The sequence below is a fragment of the Adiantum capillus-veneris genome, chromosome 27 (genome assembly GCF_014529385.1).
Source record: "Adiantum capillus-veneris isolate H3 chromosome 27, ASM1452938v2, whole genome shotgun sequence".
Lineage (NCBI taxonomy): Eukaryota > Viridiplantae > Streptophyta > Polypodiopsida > Polypodiales > Pteridaceae > Adiantum > Adiantum capillus-veneris.
In genome coordinates this window covers 65,434,394-65,455,007 of record NC_140957.1, presented here as the reverse complement: position 1 = coordinate 65,455,007, position 20,614 = coordinate 65,434,394, and the positions used below count along the sequence as shown (strand labels likewise).

Below are 20,614 nucleotides of genomic sequence, written 5' to 3'. Positions count from 1 at the left end.
AGAGAACTTTGTTTTTATGAGACTTTTTAACAACCATAAAATAAGATGTAAATTGATGCAACCAAGAATAAATGACAATAGCATCCATCTTATTGTCATAGTTACTGGTCCATTGATGGTTCGTGTAGCATTGGTCGCCTCGGTGATGGTCTTGGCAAGCTTCTCACAATCGGGCTTCGAGGATGAGGAATCGGATCGAACTGCAAGAGAGGTAATGAGATCACACATGGTTGCCCTCTCTTGCCTACGAACCTCCACTTCGGCCGCTAATCGACGTTTCTCTCGCTCCGCCGCTTCCACGCGCTCTTATCGCTGAGCCTCATCTTACCACATCAACATCTTTATCATCATTAGCATCATGGAATCCATGGGATTGGGTGGCAAGGATGGAGGGGTAGGGGATGGGATTCAAAGGAGGAACTTACTCGCCTTTTGAATCGGGGGAGGTCTTCATATCACTACGAGTCTCGACCATGCAAAAATTTGTGTTCTTGTGCTCAAGGAAGGTCGCAGACTTATTTTCGGGATAGATATCTACCCCCTCGTTGGTGCACCGCTATGGCACTGGTGGCGCTTGCAAGAACTCCATAAACCTTGGGTTTTGCACCAATTGCGAAAACACATTCACGGCGGCAACTAACTGAGTCCTGAACGCATCATCCTCAAGTTGCCTAGTCATAAAACCCTGTACTGGAGGAACATTCATATTGGGAAAAGGTACAGATAGGGGTGACCGTGAACTCTCGCCAACCTCAAACACAATAGGGATTTCCTGCATGTCCTGCGGAGAGGAACCCTCTTCCATAATGCCTTTCCCTTTGTCGGCCATAGTGTAATCCTGCGTTCTTGTACTCTTTGTCTTTACCCAAAACAACCGAGGCTCTCTTCTTGAAGAAAGAGTGATTTAAGTCCCGGCAATGGAACCATGAAACCGGCCCGTAGGGCGGTAGACTCTGGCTTTCACCCGAAATTCTTTACTTTAGACACACACAGAGGTAACTTTGGAAAGGTAACCTACGACGGGAATTAACACATAAAGAACACACATGGCTCGGAAGCTAGAATGCTCCGAGTAGACGCCGACAACCTGTAGGCCCCAAAATTGGCGCCCCTTTCGGTATTTCTTTATACTTTAAGAGGGTAGATTACAAAGAAGAGTCTTGGGAATTCTTTACCTGTATCCAGCTAGATACCACCTGTTTTGGCAAAATTTCCGCAGCATAACAGCCCCAAAACTTGCCTGAAACCAATTCCCCTGCCAGAACTCACTTCCACTGACATCAACCCTCTGCTTTCTGCCCAAAAAAAGTAAATTCAGCACGCTGTATTTACTCGTTTTTGCCCTGTTTTCAGCCCTAAACAGTCCCTGAACTGTCCTCTAACAGTGGGACACTGTTCCCAATGGTTCTAGCATCCTTATGGCTGAAAAACAGTCCAAATTCGGCGCATAACCAGCGCTGAAAATACACTTGAATGATGAGGTTATCACCCTCACCGGTGCCTGCTTTTGGAGCAAAAGTTAGCTACTCTTGTTCCTGCTCAAAGAGGCTCTTGCCTTAGCAAAAACGGATAAGACCTCACAGTTGTACATGAGTCAAATGAAGAGCCCTCTTGTGGGGCATCACATTACTGCATGTAGGGAAGAGAGAGAGCAGTGTGAGGTGTGCAGGACATGACTTCTTGCACGACACTGTACATGAGAGGGAAAGCTTGCAGTCAATAGCTCTTAACCTGTGACAGCTTGCAAATGAGGCTCTCCCAGCTAGAAATCGAGCGTTAGTTTTTTTGCACGAGGAAAGTGCACAGAAAGGTGCCACTTGGCACATTTACAAGCAATTTCCCGTTTCGTGCTTGCTGCTTAAAAATCTTCCGATTGGTTGCCCAATTGACTTTGCAGCAGAGTTCTAAAATGTTCCCCTTGTCATTGCGGAGGTAATGACGTGAATAGATTTTATGGTAAAAAATAGCAGTTTCCTAAATTTTAGGGGATTTTTCCGTTGGACTCCCACTGGTAATCTGACCATCTATCCCCATTGGGATTGCATCCAAATATAAAATGTGGCCGAGTTGTCGAGTACTTTCCCTCGGTGACCTTACCTTGGCATTGTGCCTTTATTGAGTTCACTTCCTGGTATCCACCAACTTGCTAAGTGCGACGGAGGGATGTACGTGATCTTGAACTGAGCCTAGACATCCTTTTACTATACGAGTTCTAGTGTCGACCAACTTCCCGTCTGCGGGTGAAACTACCATTCACATTGGCCATACAATGTCCGACCATTTGCAACTTCAAAAAAAAGGTCTCAAAAATTAAACAAAAATCATCAGAAAGAAACCAACAACTAAGGTTAGCGGTTGCCATGTCCTTGTGACATAGTTAACAGTTGTCACGTCCTCGTGACATTAGTCACAACATTCTTCTTACCCTCGGGCCTCCACATGCATAATCTGGAAGTGGAACATAGAAAGAATGTTTGCCCGTCGCATATGCTTTTCGGATAGCTTTGACTATGTCAAGAAGTATCGCAAGGTCTGATGGTTTGTTTGGACAACAAAATCAACACCTAAGAGGTAGTGCTTCCAAGTAGAAAGCGCATGAATGACGGCCAAGAGCTCTTTCTGATAGACTTTCATAGTCTTCTCTAGCCCTTGCAAAATTCGGCTTTCATAAGCTAGTACCCGTCCATCTTGCATTAGCACTTCTCTGATGCTATTGCCACATGCGTCACATTGGACCACAAATGACTTCCTGAGATCTGGCAAAACAATTACTGGATCTGAAGTAACTTTTCCTTGAAGAGACTAAAAGCTGAAATCTCTTTATGGGTCCATTTGAAAGTGACCTCTTTCTTTTGCAAAGCGTGAAAAGGTGATGCTATCTGTGCAAAAATTCGTAATAAACCTTCTATAGTAGGAACATAATCCCAAGAAGCTTTTGACATCGTGCACAATCTTCAAGTTTGACCATGTCTTAATAGCTTCGACCTTTGCGGGATCCATTCCGACACCATCCTTTGAGACTGTGTGTCACAAGGACGTGGCGATTGTTAACTATGTCACAAGGACGTGGCAACTGCTGACCTTAGTTGTTGGTTTCTTTCCAATGATTTTCGTTTTATTTTTGAGACCCTCTTTTTGAAGTTGCAAATGGTCGGACATTGTATGGCCAATGTGAACGGTAGTTTCACCCGCAGACAGAAAGTTCGTCGGCACTGGAATTAGTATAGTAAGAGGATGTCTAGGCTCAGTTCAAGATCATGTAGGTCCCCCCGTCGCACTTAGCAAGTTGGTGGATACTAGGAAGTGAACTCAATAAAGGCACAAAGTCAAGATGGGATCACCAAAGGAAAATACCCGACAGTTGGCCCACATTGCATTTTTGGATGCGGTCCCAATGGGGATAGATGGTCAGAAGACCAGTGGGAGCCCAACGGAAGCATCTCCTAAAAATTAGGGAATTGCTATTTTGGGCCATGAAATGTGTTCGCGTCATTACCTTTGGAATGACAAGGGGAATATTTTAGAACTCTGCCGCGAAGTCAACTGGGCAACCAGTTGGGAGATTTTTAGGCGGCAACCCCGAAACGGGAAATTGTTTGTAAATGCGCCAAGTGGTACAAAATGGTGCACTGTCCTCTTGCAAAAAAATGGGCGCTGATTCTTGTAGTTGAGAGGGCTTCATTTTGAAAACTGTCACAGGTTAAGAGCTATGGAGTGCATGCTTTCCACTCTATGTACAGTGTGGTGCTAGGAGTGATGACCTGCACACTACACACTGCTCTCTCTCTCCCCTACGTGCAGTTATGTGATGCCCCACAAGAGGGCTCTTCATTTGACTGATGTACAACTGTGTGGTTTCATGCTTTTGTGCTGAGGCAAGAGCCTCCTTGAGCAGGAATAGGAGTAGCTACGTGCCCTCGACAATCGCGCATGAACCCACACAACTGTACATTGGTCAAATGAAGAGCCCACTAGAGGGGCATAACATACTGCCAAAGGGGAGAGAGAGTGCAGTGCGTAGCGTGTAGGGCATCACTCCTGGCACTGCACTGTACATAGGAGGGAAAGCAAGCACTCCATAGCTGTGACAAAACTGAAAATGAGGCTCTCCCCCTCCTAAATTCAGCGCCAACTCTTGTTGCATGAGGCAAGTGCACCAGAAGGTGCCACTTGGCACATTTACAAGCATTTTCCCGTTTCGGGGTTGCCGCCTAAAAATCTCCCAACCGGCTGCCCAGTTGACTTCACGGCAGAGTAAGAAAATGTTCCCTTTGTCATTCCGGAGGTAATGACGTCAACACATTTTCAGGTCCCAAAATAGCAGTTCCCTAAATTTTAGGAGATGCTGCCATTGTATCTTTCTAGGTCATCCGACCCTCTTTGTACACTGCGGCCACATCCAGAACTGAAATGTAGCCTCTGTAGCAAAGGATTCCACTTTGGCTAGTCAATGACCCCACTTTGGCTAATCATAGTCTTTGTCCAACCTTAGTGCTCTCTCGCCCTCAGCCTTGGACTCCCTCTGGACAGTTCCACACTAGCTATGCAATGCAGGGCAGTTAGATTTCCCGAGGGGTGTTTCCAAAAAGTGAAAGTAAATAGATAATAAGAAAGAAATCAACAAAAAGGATAGATAGTAGTCACACGCTGGTGACATGTTGACTCTGTTGATCTCTAGGGGTAGATGGGTTTTGTTAGTTTTGATCAGTAAAAAGCTCGAAAACTAGATTACCTTTAACTAACACATAACAAACTCTTGTATGATCCATAAGTTCTTGCATAGTGGTACCTGTTTTTAAAGGCAATGCTCATATAGTGGTGAAGGCAACCGAATCGTGTACCTTTACATTGGTCTTCCAGAGTCACAGTTTAAAGAAGGAGATTGATAGATACAGATACCAAAATCTATGATAGTAAAACTCAAGTATTTGTTGGGAACAACCTTTAGATTTTCCCAACCTTTTGTACTTCAAAGAGGAATGTGAGGTAGCTCGGAGCAAAGATATTCTGCAAAGCTTTCCATGTCCTCGAAGCATGAGGCTTGGTAGTGAAACAAACACGTGGGAGGATCTCTCACCTACCAAGACCACCTATGCGGACGAACCATCATACCACAACCACCGTCCGGTAACACCCCCTCGATAGGGCCAACGCTAGAGGACGTAGGCGTGCACCTATAAGACCGGGCGTCCATATCACCCGGCCTCACCTCTTCCATGTGACCTCGTGCACTCCTAGCCTCGCGGGCTAACCACAGACACTGTGCCAATGGAGGTTGATAACCGCAAATGAGGCCTTGGCCTCTTTTTATTAAAGTGACCAGCCACACTAGCCCGATTCACACTACGTTCTCTTGGGCACAGCCGACAATGTCAAAAAGACTAAATTCCCTCTTCTACAATCGGGACATAACATACTTCCCCCTTCAAAACCATTGAAGTCCTCATCAATGAAGTGGGGACATTCAGCTTTCAAAGCTCTAACCGATTCCCAAGTAGCAAACCTTTTAGACTAACCCTTCCATTTAATTAACTAATCATCGTACGCACATCGGCGCAAATAACAATAGCAATGTCAGCTTCACCTAGTTTTTCTTTAAGGCAGCTGACATGAACTAATGGATGCAAAGTAACATCCGAAGGAAGAGCCAATTTAAAGGCAACACGGCCAATTTTCTTTGTGATAAAAAATGGACCACAAAATCTAGCTGAAAGCTTATAATTCTTTCTAGGTCGCAGGGTCTTGAAATCTTTGGGTATCTTTAGATAGACCCATTTGTACCACATCTAGAGTCCTTGGAGACCTCCTTTGATTAGCATAAGTAATAACTCAATCACAAGCTATTCTCACACTATCCTTATCCAATTCGAGCATTTCTTACGTATCATTTAAGAATTCACGAGCTTGGCAATCTTTGACTTTCTCTAAGCCAATAGCAATAGGAGATGTTCCATACAACAATATAAATGGACTAAATCTAGTAGCAGAACACTTGTTACTATCATAGGCAAACTCCAATTGCGGAAGATACCTTTCCCAATCAAACTATCTAGGAGAGACATAAGCCCTCAAAAGGTCCTCTGTCTGTACTCCTCTCGAAGGCGGCAAGCCAGAAGGTAGATCATCAAGAAAAGCATCAGTCATGATTTCTAGGATTCAAACATTTCCAAAGCATTGGCAATTGGTATTGCAAATCCATTATTTAGAGAAACCTGATTACAAAGCAAAACAGATACATGAGGCATGTCCTGTTTAACAACAACAAGGGATTGATGCACATAGTCTATATACTATCTATCTTCTTTATCAAAAAAACATGGAATCCCCAAGATAACATCTTCTCTATCGAAGCGCATGATGTGGAAATCCAAGTTCTCTTTGTAATCAACAAGCTCAAGCGTCAAGTCAGGAACTATCTAATTCATACATCGATATCTTCATCACGAGCCATCTTCAATTGATACTCATGGTCACTATCTCGTGTCTACAAGTGCACTTTCTCTACCAATTTTGCATGCACAAAATTGTGTGAGCTTCCATTATCAAGAAGTATGGTCACATCTTGACCATTGATCTTTCTAGGAAAACTCAGAAAATCGTGCTTATCAAACACTTTGGTGTTGAACGTATAATTAGTGCATAAATTGTGCACTAAATGATGAATTTCAACTTGGATAAAAACAGAGTTGCCTGAGATCTTGTGGATATGGACTGAAGGGCGTCCTTACGGTTTCTTGGCTTTCTTTTTAGGGCAGTCTTTAATTTGATGGCCTGTCTGGCCACAGCCAAAACAAGTTCCTTTCTTCACTGAGTCAACAATGGCAGCATTTCTAGTTTTCTTCTCCTCTTGGGCACCACGAGAGGTGGTGTTAAGAGATGGTCTCGATGGTGTCTTTCATTTTTGCTAGAATCGGGCGTGCTTCTTCGAAGTTTCCTCGCCAGATTGGTGATCAACATTTCTTTTCTTCTCCTAATCCGCTCCATTTATCAAATGGAACATTTTGGCCTTTGCCACAGCATCCTCGACATCAGACGGGGCTTTATCTTTAATCAAGGCCCATCAATAATCCCCATGCAAACCAAACACACATGTGTACGCTGTGCATAACATCCATCTTACAAAAGGTGAGTGCCTCCTTGAAAGCCGTAGTATACTTGTCAAAGGACAGAGTCTTCATCAAAAGATATTATAGCTTAGCAGATCCATTTTTGCAAAATCCTTTCTTGAATTTAGTGCAAAAATTGTTACAGGCTTGGACACTCCAAGCGAGAAATCAATAGCAACACACAAACAGAATCTGCAAATAATTGAACTTGACGAGAGAGAGAGAGAGAGAGAGAGAGAGAGAGAGAGAGAGAGAGAGAGAGAGAGAGAGAGAGAGAGAGAGAGAGATGAGATGAAATTTTATATTAACGTCTTCAAAAGGCCAAAGTGACCTATGAGACTAGAAAGTTACAATGTGGTGGATCTGATACAAAGTCAGAGTAACAAGATGACAAAATGACAGAATGATAAAATAAAATACTATGGAATCCTAAATTGCTAGGTGTGAGCTAAGCAGCTAGCTGGGATAGCTAGATCACAAGAGATCCGGCATCGGTCGCTGGCGGATCTCATCAGAGAGAAGAGGAGAATCGACAGACACAGCCGAGTTCCGAGCCAAGACGCTCTGGCCCCTAAGACTCGCATGCCTTTCGGTATTTCTTTATCAGTAAACATCAGAGGGTCCTCTTCTCCAAGACTCTACGTCCATATGGTCTCTAAGAAACGGCCTTGTGGGCACTTGTAAACTTACAAGGGATGCCCAAAACCAAAGCCCCAATAACATCATATCCAAAATCTCTTATTTCCAAAAGCATTTGCTCCCAAAAGCATGGGTATAATCTTCCAAACTGCAGCCATTGCAAAATGCGGAGTACAGCCTGCCGTCTCAGCATGTCAGTGTAATTTATGGAAAGCGATCCACGATGTCAAGTTTTTGAGATTTAGGTTTTAGGCCCCAGTTCTTTCCAGCTCGGCACGCCACATCATCATTTTGTGACATTCCCCCCCTTTTGAAATAAATGTAGTCGTCCTCAATTACACCTGCAAAACAACCAAAGGACAAAAGCTTCTTTAGTAGACACTGACTCTATGTACCCATGCATGTCCTTCCACAAATCAAGCACTTTTACAAAGACATCAATCACTGAAATCAATCATATTTCTGTCGAGGGTCTCAGATACAAATCATGATCATTGTAACCCCTATTAAGCAATCTGTACAAGAAATAATTCTCATTCACTTAGCCATCACATCAAGACCTCATTGATCTCTTTAGATGTACTAAGTTCAAATCATTCATTAAAAAAAATTTCTCCAAACATTTCATCTTTCTGTACATGTCTCTAACAATAGTTAATACACACATGAAAGAGCACATGTCTTCAGTTCAATCAATAGAATTTTGAACTAAATGTACATAAATTCATTCCACAAAATATTGTCAGCTTGTTAGTATCCCTAAAATCTCAAAGAGAAATTAGTGACTTTATTCAATGTAGGCAATCTGTGACAAAGGAGTGGAGTGGCTCCCCTCTTGTGCACTCCGCACCGCACCAAATTCAACCTTTTGATGCATCGGTAACTTTTGGCATAGACACTCCTAATAATCCAAAAGCTTCCAACTTTGTTTAAACTTGTTAGGAAATGCTCGCTGCTGCTGCCGCGCCCTCCCCTCGCCATCGTTGCGCCCCCCCACCCCCCCCGGCCCTCGCGTGCCATTGCTGCCCCCCCCTTGCCTTCGTGCGTCGTCGCTGCCCTCTGCCCTTGCCGCCCGCTGCCCTGAGCGCCGCCCCCTGTGCGCTGTCCAGCCCGCCCGCTGCCCTGAGTGCCGCACCCTGTGCGCTGCCCAGTTGAAGAATACTAGAGGCAAGGAAGCTCAAGTTGAAGAATACTAGAGGCAAGGATCTAGTTTTGGATGTCAAACTCAAAGGAGAGTTTGTAGGTCTTGTATCGGCTTTGACCATTCCTAAATTACTGAAATCAAGTCTTTGCGCTCAGTCGATTTATGTAAGAAAGTAGAGTGAATCTGAGGGCTCAACTAATTTGGGTGCTAGAGTGAGAGCGTCTGAATTATCTTGAGTCTTACGGGGATTGGTTCTCAGAAGGTCTTCCAGGAGTTCTACTGCGACCTATAGATCAATCATCACACTGTAGATTTGTTTCCAGGGAGTTTACCTCCACACAAACTTCGCACAGTGAATGCCTTACTGGATAAGGGTTTGATCCAATCAAATTGTTCACCTTTTTGTTCACGAGTGCTACTTGTGTAGAAGAAAGACGGATCTTGAGGATGTGCCTAGACAGTATTATAAAATCACTATCAAGAACATGTTTCCAATACCTAGGACTGATGATATCCTTGATAGGCTACGAGTTCTACTCGTTTTGATAGGATCGATATGGAGAGTGGATACCATCAGACTAGGATCACCTCTAGACATGTATACAAGACAGCATTCAGTGCGTCCTTCGGATTGTATGTGTTTTTGGTGATGCCATTTGGACGCACTAATGCTCTGCAACCTTCAACAGGATGATGGACTGGTTTTTTTGAGAGCACAGGAGTATGTGGGACATTTTTTGATGATATCGTTGTTTTCTCCAAGTCCAAAGTAGGGCAAAGTGAGCTCGTGACACAAGTTGTCAAAGCGCTGAGGGAACACAAATTGGTGATCAACAGAAAGAAGAGTGATCAACAGAAAGAAGAGTGAGTACTCTGTGTGAGAGATACACTCCTTGGGGCATGGTGTGTCGCCTAAGGGTGTTAGCTTGGATATGCCTAAGGTTGATGCTATTCGCAATTGGCCACCTTTGCAGAATGTACTTGATGTATGCAGTTTCTTGGGATTTTGTTCTTGCCATTAAAGGTTTATCAGACAATGTGTGGAGATTTATTTGTCGTTGCATGTCCTTATTGAGATAGACATACCATTCACTTGGGGGCATACTCAGATTGCAGCATTAATGGCAGATGCTGATACAAGAGGGGAGGATTCCCTTTAAGTTCTACTTCTAAAACAAGATCCTTGCTGGTATGGCTGAAAATAGACGCAACATGTGCACAACCTCTCGTCTCCGATGATGGATTGCAGCAATCTCCAAATATGGAACTTCCGAGAGCAACCCTGTGGCAGTGATCTCTTTAATTTTCAAAGTATTCTACAAGAGGAGAGGTTCCCTAGGGATGGAGAGGGCACGGGAAGGAGAGGAACACAAACCCATTTGGGAAGGTTCTCTAAACCCTTTACTATATTCTAGCACCTATGGAGGCACTTTCTAGGGGAGGTCTCTCTCTTTTCCTCCTACACATACTTACTGCAAACTACTTGAAACTCAATGTTCTCCCCGTCATGCCCTTCAAAGACATTTGCTGTTCCATTTCCGTTTTGATTATTATAGCTACCCAAAACTCCCCACAACTTCAAACTTTTCCAATTTTGGTTTATGTTATTGTAACTTTTCTTGTTCCTGTTTCCCGGTCCTCCATAACTATGTTTCCATGTCTGTACACCCATCTTTTGGTGAGGATTCACGTCATATGGTTGCTTAAGGGGAGGGTTATTGGGGGTATTCTAACAGATGGGAAACCCCTTCTTGTCAAATACAGTATGGTTTTGTACGAGCTTGTAATAAAGGTGACTACAAAATCTCCTACAAAGAGGGGTCAATCCATCATTCTCAGAAAGCATCTCTAGTCACTATAGTGGAGATAATGTGTTGTGCCCTCTATAGTGGGTGCTCCTCAGTGCAATGTGCGTGCTATCTCTCCACAAATGCAAACACAGAAGACAAAGAACAACAGAGCAACAGCAGACGACTCAGCAAAACCTGAACATGAACAACATGAACATTGACAAACTGAAAGAAACCGATACAAACTCTGGCATGGCAGCGCGCTCAGCTCCAGCTCAGACCTCATAGGGAGAGTGGGGGTGTCGAGGCTCAACTGTGCAGGGATGGTGCAGATGTGCTGTGTATAACTGAAGATAATGAACCCTACTGTAAGGAATTCTGAACTAGAGAGGACACCAAGACTAGCAGGAAGGAAAAATGCAGTTCGTTCCAACTGAAGAAGCTGTGCGTAGAGAAGGGAGTTAAGTTTCGAGGGAAAGGTACACTCAGAGTGTAGGAAACTGTAGGAGATGATGAAGGAGGATAGACGTCTCTCCAGAAGAATTCCCCAGCATGACAAAAGCCCGGCTTTAGTTCAAAATTTGAAGCTTTTGCAGGAAATTACAGTAAAACTTGCGAAACTTTTTGCGGATTCTTCGAAGGAAGCGGTGATACACCAAAGTGTAGAGGTGAGGGTTGTAACACCGGAGGGTAGAGGGAAGGGTGGTAGGGGCTATGGGTTGTATAGGGCTAGGAGGGGATGGGGTGGTGAGTGGCGAAAGGAAGGGTTGGAGGGTAGGGGCGAGAGGGAGTGAGGGGGTCGGTAGGGGCGAGGGGTTGGACAGGGGCGAGTGAGGGAGGGGGTGGGTAGGGGTGAGAGAGGGTGTGAGGGGGTGGGTAGGGGCGAGAGAGAGATTTTGATGGGGAGGGTAGGGGGTGGACAGGGGCGAGTGGGGGTGGGAGGGGGAAGGTAGGGGCGAGAGGGGGAGGGAGGGGGAGGGTAGGGACGTGAGTAGAGGGGGAGGGGGTGGTAGGGACGAAGAGGGATAGAGGGGTAGTGAGGGGAGATGGCACTCAATGTCAAGGAGCAGAGAGATATGATGATCAAGGAATTCATCAAGCTTGAAATCAACATTGTTTTTGTTGTACCCCGTCTTGAGGAAGCCTTGTGAAGGGAGTTCTCTAGACACAGAGGAGATCTTTGTTCTGGTCGGAGAAGCAGACACCGATGGGACTGGTGTTGAAGGGGGGTGAACTCCTGTAGTAGAGGAAATTTCTTTCCGCTTCTATAATTCTTCATAGGCTCACCAAATCCAAAGGCTACCACCAAGGGCGCACGGGGAGTAGCTTCTGTGACCTTCAACCTTTGTGCTGGCTCAGGTGGCCTCTTAGGTTTAGCTACTGTGGAAACATTGGAAGAGGGTGTACCTCCATGCAAAGCGTGAATAGAGACTCCATAACAAGGCATAGATTTGGTAGCGTCCAACCACTCCAACAAATCTTCATATGACCGGTCAGGTGGAGTAGGTTGTTCCAATTCAAGGCTGGTTTCTAGGGACAAAGAACTATGTTGTACGACGGGATCCATGCCTCCTTCTAGGCGAATGGGTTGCATCGGGGAGCCAGGAGTATGTATCCACATGGCATCGTTTTCCCAATCATGAAGTGCTTTAGTGTCGCAGCCATGGTCTACTGATGAGCAAGAGAAATCCGCCCTCAACCTGGGGTAGACGAACCACAACAAAATCCAAGTTAAAAGTAAAGTCTTTTACCTACAGAGGCACATTGTCCACTATGCCCACTGGGTAGACTGTCCGCTAGTCGGTCAGTGTAATTGTGAAGGGAGTAGGGTGAGTAGGCTGTAGACCTAGAGCTAGCATAGTGAACTCGGGCATCAGGTTGATGCCAGATCCACCATCGACTATCACACCTGAGAATTGCCGCCCCAAGACGGATACGTTGAGGTGAGGGCTTCTATAATCAATGAGGGGAGCAGTGGGATGGGATATCATATAGGACTCTGATGGTTGCACTGGGAGGTGCCTGCCACTAGGACTTGCTCCGGGGTAAAGTGTTTGAATAATCGCAAGGGTGTCACTTCTAAAACTCGCATCTAGCCGCAACATGTCATAGAAGGACACTTGTTGGAAGGTGTTCTTCAAGATTGTCTCTGCCGTAAGCTTTTCTTTTTCTACAAGTGGTTTCTCTGGTACCTTGATCTTCTGCAGATTGGAAACTGCTTCCAAGAAGGCTTCATCAATATCGGAGAGCAAAGATTTGAATTCTTGCTTGTCACTGGGTGATGGCTTGTCAACAGTTGAAGGCATGGTATCCACTATTGTGAGAATGTATGGGGGAATTGAATGTGCTGGAAATCTAAGACCGAGAGCGGCTCTTTGGGCCCGAGTGAGGATGCCCGCTAGCTCCTCTACCAACTGTGGCTTATCTTGAGGGGTAACCACATGGGCAGAAGGGGGCGGCTGAGGAATGGAGCTAACTGCTATCAAATTGAGCTCGGGAAAGGTAAACTCATTTTGGCTTTGACTTGGGTTCGAAGTCATGGATGCACGAAGTTTAGGGAAATCCTTACTGTAGTGATCCTTCGTTTCAAGGCAATGACGGCAGGCAAATGCCCCTTTTGGCAAGGGGCATTTGCTTTGGTAATGTCCATATTCCCGACATCTGTAGCACAAAATGGGTCGATTCACTGGGCCAGACGAAGGACGAGGCGGTCCTTGCTCCTGGATCACGGAGTTGGAGGTGGAGGCATAGAAGTTTTGAGGTGATGAGGGAGCAGGAGTATCATAAAAGCTTTGAGAGGGAAAAGTGCTCTGCATACCTTGCATAGGAGGGGCTGTTAGCAAAGGTGGCATGTGGTTCGGATGGCGATAGGGGGAAACCATGTTGGATGGAGGTGGTGGCCCTTGTTGAAGAGTAGGACCAAGACTTTGCTGTATTTGTCGCAATCCCTTGAGATAGTAGCAATCCTTGTCCTCGTGCCCAAACTTTTCACAGAAGTGGCAATAAACCTGAAGGGGGCATTCATGTGGAGGGTGCCCTGGAGAGCGGCATGAGCTACACCAAACCATAGCCTTAGTCTCCTGCTAAGACTTAAGCTCTTCTAGCTCGCGCTTGATCTATTCCAATGGCTCGTGATGTGGAGGCTTCTCCTCTCTAGGAGAGAAGGACCTCTCCTCTTGAAGAGCTCGCTGTAACTTAGGGCTTCCAGTTCCCTGCGTAAAGAAGTTAAAGGATCAGAAGGACTTTCCAGCAACACTGAGGGGGTCTCTACCTGAGGGGAGTCGGTGAACAGCTTCCTTGTCCCCTCTATCCTAGCCGCAGCCGCAACAAACTCCTCCAGGGTGGCGTCAGGTCGGAGATTCTCCCTGAGTTTTTGCTGAGAAGTCTTTGGCAGAGCCTTCTCTACCCATTTCTTGACCATAAACTCACCTGGTGGCTAAGGAAGCTTGGCGACCAAAGAATTTGTTCGGGTCACGAGTTCTGCAAAAGTCTCTTTGGGCTGAAGCAACAGGTTGGCCAACCCATCCAGAACCTTTTCTTGGAAATCGCCTTGCCTGAAAGCTTCACAAAATTGTTGTCTTAATGTAGTCCAAGTAGTAAAGTGGTTCTCTGCAAATTGACTGTACCAATTGTTTGCTAATCCATCCAAGGTAGATGGGAAGAGTACTAAGAAGCATCTTCTCGGTTGAGGCCACGACCTCTGCAGAGAGAAACAAACCTCCGGGCATGGTCGTCAGCATCTTTTGTGGAGAGACCTTTGAAAGTCGGAAACTTAATATTCACCTTAGCTAGGACACTTGTGAGCTCTTCCATGGTTGTCTGTGCGGGAGCTTGTTGTACCAAAGCTTGTTGTAACACAGTGGGTGAGAAGTTTATTGATGGGGGTGATTGGGGAGGTGTAGAACTTGTTGAGGGAAAAGGTATGGGTAATGGGGCTGATGGACTTCTGCTTGGCACGAAGGGTTGACGCTTCCTGTGGTAGTACTTCAAGGGACTTAGTAGTGGACTTTCTCGCTCTTTTGGTTGCCTCGTATGTGTCATGCAAGAACCAAAAACCCACCAAAGCTTTGAGCACTTGTACACGAAGACCTTTACCTCACACTGGTTCAGACTCCACTAGACCATTGCGAGTGACTAGACCTCCTGGCTAGACCTGGACGAGAGAGGACTAGACCCAGCCTAGAGACTACTAGACTACTAGACCAGGACGAGAGAATAGACAAGCAAGTCTAGAACGAGAGACTAGACAAGCAAGTCTAGACGAGCAGGTTGAAAACTAAGTAGGTCGAGGGAAAACTAGACGGAGCCAAGCTGAGGCATGCCCAAACCATTAGCTCCTCGACTCGACTTTCGACGGAGTGAGACTTCAGTTGAGATCCCATCGTGGTCGCCAAAAATGAGAGCACCTGTAGCAGAGATAATGTGTCGTGCCCTCTATAGTGGGTGCTCCTCAGTGCAATGTGCGTGATATCTCACTCCACAAACGCAAGCACAGAAGACAAAGAACAAAGGAGCAACAACAGACGACTATTCAAAACCTGCACATGAACAGCATGAACATCGACAAACTCAAAGAAACGGATACAGACTCTGGCATGGCAGCACACTCAGCTCCAACCCAGATCTCATAGGTACAGCGGGGGTGTCGAGGCTCAACTTTGCAAGGATGGTGCAGACGTGCTGTGTATAACTGAAGATAATGGACCCTAGACGACGGACCACACAAAAGGAGATGATGCGTACCGACGACTGAAACCAACCACTCATATGTATCTCTAAGAGCCACCAGTAGTTGGCAGATATCCCAGTCCAGCTAAGCCTATCTCCTAACTGAGGTGGTGGTGAGCTGGCCACACTGTCCACTAGACCACCATCCGTAACACTTGCCACGTGTCACAGCCCAGGCGAGAGTCCGCCCAGTGTGAAGTCAAGCCCAACTGCAACTAACTGCTTGTCCCATGCCAGTGACACTATAGCCCTGCTACAATCACCCACTATTAGAGAGATTAGCCACAAGCTTTGGAGGATGATACCGCGTGTGATATAAGCAAATTAGCCTACCTTTGCCTGTACAAGAGGCATACTTGTACGCATTGTGTACGGGATATAAGTCAGTCCAGCATCATTTTCTTTTCAGCCCACTGACTCTATTAATTACATTTTCTGCTTAAACATGGCGATGATGACGTATCCAGCCTTACTTTGACACGAAGGAGATTTGCTTTCAGATTCATGGAGCATGTATGATAGCCATAAGTTCTTTGCCATGATCCCATGGCCTCTAATTGTCTGCTCTCAAAGCTAGCATGACCTTCTTGGCTCAAGCAATGACCTAATGCATCGTGTAACACTTCAAAAGGTTTGCTCAACCAAGGAACAATGAGTATGGGTGGTCCATGACTCGAAAGGTGATTAAGCATTTCGAAAGCGCCCTTTTGTTTTAGTTCCCCAAATGAAATAGAATATCTTCCTAATGAGATATGTCAACTTACCAATTGCTTGCATTTGCATGTGTAAGGTACATTTGACCCTTAAAACACAAACGTGAGGTTCTCTGCAAAGTTTGGAATAGGGTTGTTTCTATGGGAGTGAGTGCGCTTGTGTGTATGTGTGCCTATCTTGATGCGTATGTGTTTGCATGCAAGCTTGCTTGTGTGGTCAATCAATGTACCCCTAGGACAAAGTCCGACAAACAGTGGCTTAACCGTATCTAAAATTTATAAGCATGTACTGGCACGTAGGGCCACTTTGCTCCTTCATTTTGCACCATGAAAACATCCTTGGACTCGGGCTCTATTAGTATTTCATGTTTCTAGTTTGCTTGGACATTGGTTCACAACTTGGGTTGTTTTATTTCGCTTCGTACTGATTGTTTGGAGACCTTTTGGTTGAGATTTGGAAAGCATTTTTATTGCTTATGTGGTACACAAGAATTTAAAGAGCTGTGCGTATGGTTCTACAAAGAGGGACATGGGGCACAAGAGGACTACGTCCTGCAAATGATAAACCAAACCTCTTTGAGAGACAAGGGAAGCTCATGTTATCTTTTATTTACGATAAAGCTCATGCAAAATTGCATCAAAAGTTGTTGTAACTCTCTTTCTAAAGTATGCTACAAAAGCCTAATGTATACAAATAATGCTCGGGAACTATAGAGGGCACACATTCTGAGACTTTAAGATTGTTTTGCAGATTTATTGCTCTTTGCTTGTGTTTGGACAACTAACTTCTGTTTGTTGTTGTAAATAGAGTGGTTGTTTCTAAATGCAAACCAAACCTTGGCCACTACGCAATAGCTGCATTAGAACAGCGCTGCAAGCAGGATGGAAAAGTTTTCACTTTGCTTACCCAGGTTATTAAAATAGCCTTCTCTTTCCTGTTCAAGTCTTTGTAAATGGTTTTAGGTGATAGGGAATTAGAGTGGGTTATAAACGGTGTCTGTTGGTAGGGAATGGGAGGTGAGTTATAAGGCGCCAGAGAGTGGAAGGTGCATTGGAGAATTTTTAAAAGTACTTCGGGGTGGTAGTGAATAAGAGGTAGGGATAATACTAAATGCTCAGGTAGTACAATCATGATATGTGCTGTTTATATCTAGCTCCCAATATGCCCTTGAAATTTTTCAAAATTCCCAACCTACCCCTCGCGATAACAACAAACAATGAAAAAACCGTAATCTTTTACAAGCAAAGCACTCTATTCAACAAATTTGAGCATGCCAGAATGTGGATTTTCGATACTGACACACTCGAATGCTCTTTGGCTAACAACTTTGTAAATATGTGTTTATACTTTTGTATATTATCTTTGGGGACATTGGAGCCATTTCTTAAAAAAAAAAAAAAACACAAGGGTTATTTGATAATTTTTCCATATATATATATATATATATATATATATATATATATATATATAGATATATATATATAGATCTATGTATGTGTTTATGCATTTGTATATTATCTTAGGGGACATTCGAGCAATTTCTTTAGAAAAAAATAACACAAGGGTATTTTGGGAACCTTGAAAATTGTAGGTGAGAGAAATTTGAGGGGTATTTTGATAAATATTCCATATATATATATAATATATATATATATATATAATATATATATATATATATATATATATATATCATAGTAACAGGGGACTCCCTTTTTCGGGCTTCCTGTCCCCACTTTTCCGTCCCCACTTGCCGTCCCGCCCTCTTTTTTACACTAAAAATCCATTTGAGCCCCGTCCCCCGTCCCCCGTTCCCCGTCCCGGAATGCGTTCCTTGTGACTAAATATGTGTGTGTGTGTCTGTGTGTGTATGTATATATATATACATATACGTACATATATGTATGTAATATGTATGTATGTATGTATATATAACCTTGAACCTCTGCTTCATCCCTCCCCCCTCTCCACAGTATATATATATATATATATATATCAATTAGGGTGGTATCAACCACCACATCTAACTCAAGTCCAGTTTCAACTATTGCATGATGGATTTGCTGGCCCCACCCAATAGCCTTCACATTGCCTGATGATTTTAAAAGGCATAAATAGGTGACTCTATCTGGTTTGACATCTTCTTGTTGCATTCTTGCAAACAAATCAAAAGCCAATGCGTCATGCCCTTGCTGAAAATAACCTGGAATCATCACACTCCAAGACACAACATCTTGGGTAGGGAGTGTGTCAAAGACATTGCATGCCTCATCTAAACTCTTGCACTTTGCATACATATCGATAAGGGTGCTACCATCTTTTTCAATTTCTTGGTCGATAATTTGATAATGTACAAGCTGGCCATCTTCTAAAGCCTCTTTGTTCCCACAAGCTTTTAATAAGCACAGAAGAACTACTTTTCTGGCTTGATACCCTCAAAGAGCATATCACATACTAATTTGAAAGGAAGAGCATGATGTCCATGCTAAACATAACTAGAATCATGGCACCCCAATATACCATGTCATGACTTGATGAAGAATCAGAAACATTGCGGGCTAATTCTATGTTTCCTTCTTTTGCATACATGTGAATCAATGCATCATTAATGGCTACATCACCTCCAAGTCATGTACTAATTCTTCCTATTTGCTAGTGCCTTAGTGCTAGGCTTTGTTATGGCTGAGTCTGCCCTACATCTCTGAAGGTTTGACAGAAACTTAGTACGAAGCATAGCTACCAGGGAACGCCCCTCCTAGGGCCTGGAACGTCGGAACGGCGTTCCGGCTAGTCTCTTGTGCAGGGAACGTCCCGAACGTCTAGGCGTTCCAACAGGTCGGATGATACCGGAACGACTTTGCGGGAACGGGGTGGAACTGCCGGAACCGACCGGAACGGCAGCAACGGTCAAAATCTGGCAGCCTTCAACGGGCAGATTTCTAGGGTGTTTGAATTCTGGCAGCCCTGGCCCCTTATAAATTGCTCATCTGAGCACACCCTGAACCGTGGTGAAGAAGGGCCCAGGGTGCCAGAGTCGAAGGAAAGCCTCTCTACGCTCTCGCATGCGCTCGGAGCTGCCTTGGAGTCTTTCGAACTGTCCTCTGAGAGTATGGATCAGCTCTAGCCAAAGATCTCCAACTGTCTCTGCTGGTGGTACAAGGCGAGCCTCAAAGATGCGGAAGATGTCACAAATTGGTGACGTGGCAGGCTTCTAGACACATACCTTGTGGCCGGAGCAGGGATGCCACGTGGCAGCAGTACGGACCCGTGCAATATGCGTCGACAGGCTGACGTGGCAATGGTATGGAATTTCCGGAAAATGCGGCACAACTTTTACTGATTTGCTGACGTGGCATTGCGTACGGATTTCTCGAAAATATGCTGGCTGATTTTAGCAGCTTTTGGGATAATTGCTTTTGAGTTTATAAGCTTTTGAGTTGAAGTGCTTTTGGGGCTCTACATTTGGGCATCCCTTGTATCTTTAAATAAGTGGGCAAGGCCTCACTTCTCAAGGCATCTGGACGCAGAGCTTGAGAGTGAGCACCTACCCGCTCTCTTGCACTTTGAACATAGATTAATACAAAAAGAAATAACGAAAGGGACGCCAGTCTTTGGGGCCAATACCTCTTGGCACGAACTACGCCGGGCCGTGTCGACCTGAATGTGAATTGTAAATTGTTTTGAAGTGAATCTCTACTGTGCGTGGTAGAATCTTGACTTGGGTGTGCAAGTTTGTTACAGTGGTATCAGAGCACAGAAAAATTCTTCTTCTACGGAGGATCCAATCCTTTTTGCAGCCCACACAGCTATTGGGAAAGAATCTTCGTGTCTCGACCCCGGACTTATTATCCACTCCCACCCTTCATACATCGCGCATTGGGCGCGCTCCCGTCTTCATGGCTTTGTCTTACAGGGCATAAGGCCATAAAGAATCCCAGATTACACATGGGTTCTCGTGAAGAATCTGACAGAGATGACACCTCTTAGTGGGAAAGCAAAGAAAAAAGTTGAAAATCTGGCGCAGGAACTGAAGGAAAGAATGAAGATTTGGCCAAATTGTTTTCGGACAAGTTTGCCAGAAAGGAGTACAAACGTCAACTGCAGATTGGCATATGTGTGAACATGTGGATTAAGTACTCCAGGGACCCGAGATTGCCGAAACACCTTAGAACTACTTGATTGATCAGATTTATAGGAGATGGCGTATGGCCATCGCTTCTCCTCTCAGGTAGGGAGGAAAGCCGAAAAGACAGACAAGTGCAAAAAAGCGGAACCTGTACTCGCAGAAAGACATGGACAAGCACTCTTGAAAAGAAGCAGTTCTACATAGCCAACCAATATGACTTCCTCGAAGACAAGAGCAAGAAAACAAAAAAGAAGGTGGACAGTCGATTAAATTTGAATCCTTTTCTGGGTTCCGAGATGCTTGAACATGGTGGTCCTCTCTTCTTCTGAGGAAGGAAGCTCCAATGACATGGTTGAAATTCAAAAGGCTC

At 44.7% G+C, this 20,614-nt stretch overlaps 1 protein-coding gene across 5 annotated transcripts in view; it reads left to right on the top strand.

The window, feature by feature from the left end:
* LOC147422119 (NAD-dependent protein deacylase-like) overlaps positions 1-20,614 on the top strand; it is a 94,520-nt gene that overhangs the window by 50,264 nt on the left and 23,642 nt on the right. For all 5 annotated transcript variants that reach the window (XM_086502501.1, XM_086502503.1, XM_086502506.1 and 2 more), the window contains exon 6: positions 16,929-17,031. In XM_086502501.1, coding sequence (XP_086358627.1) covers positions 16,929-17,031 — 103 coding nt within the window. The remainder of the gene's footprint in view (positions 1-16,928; positions 17,032-20,614) is intronic.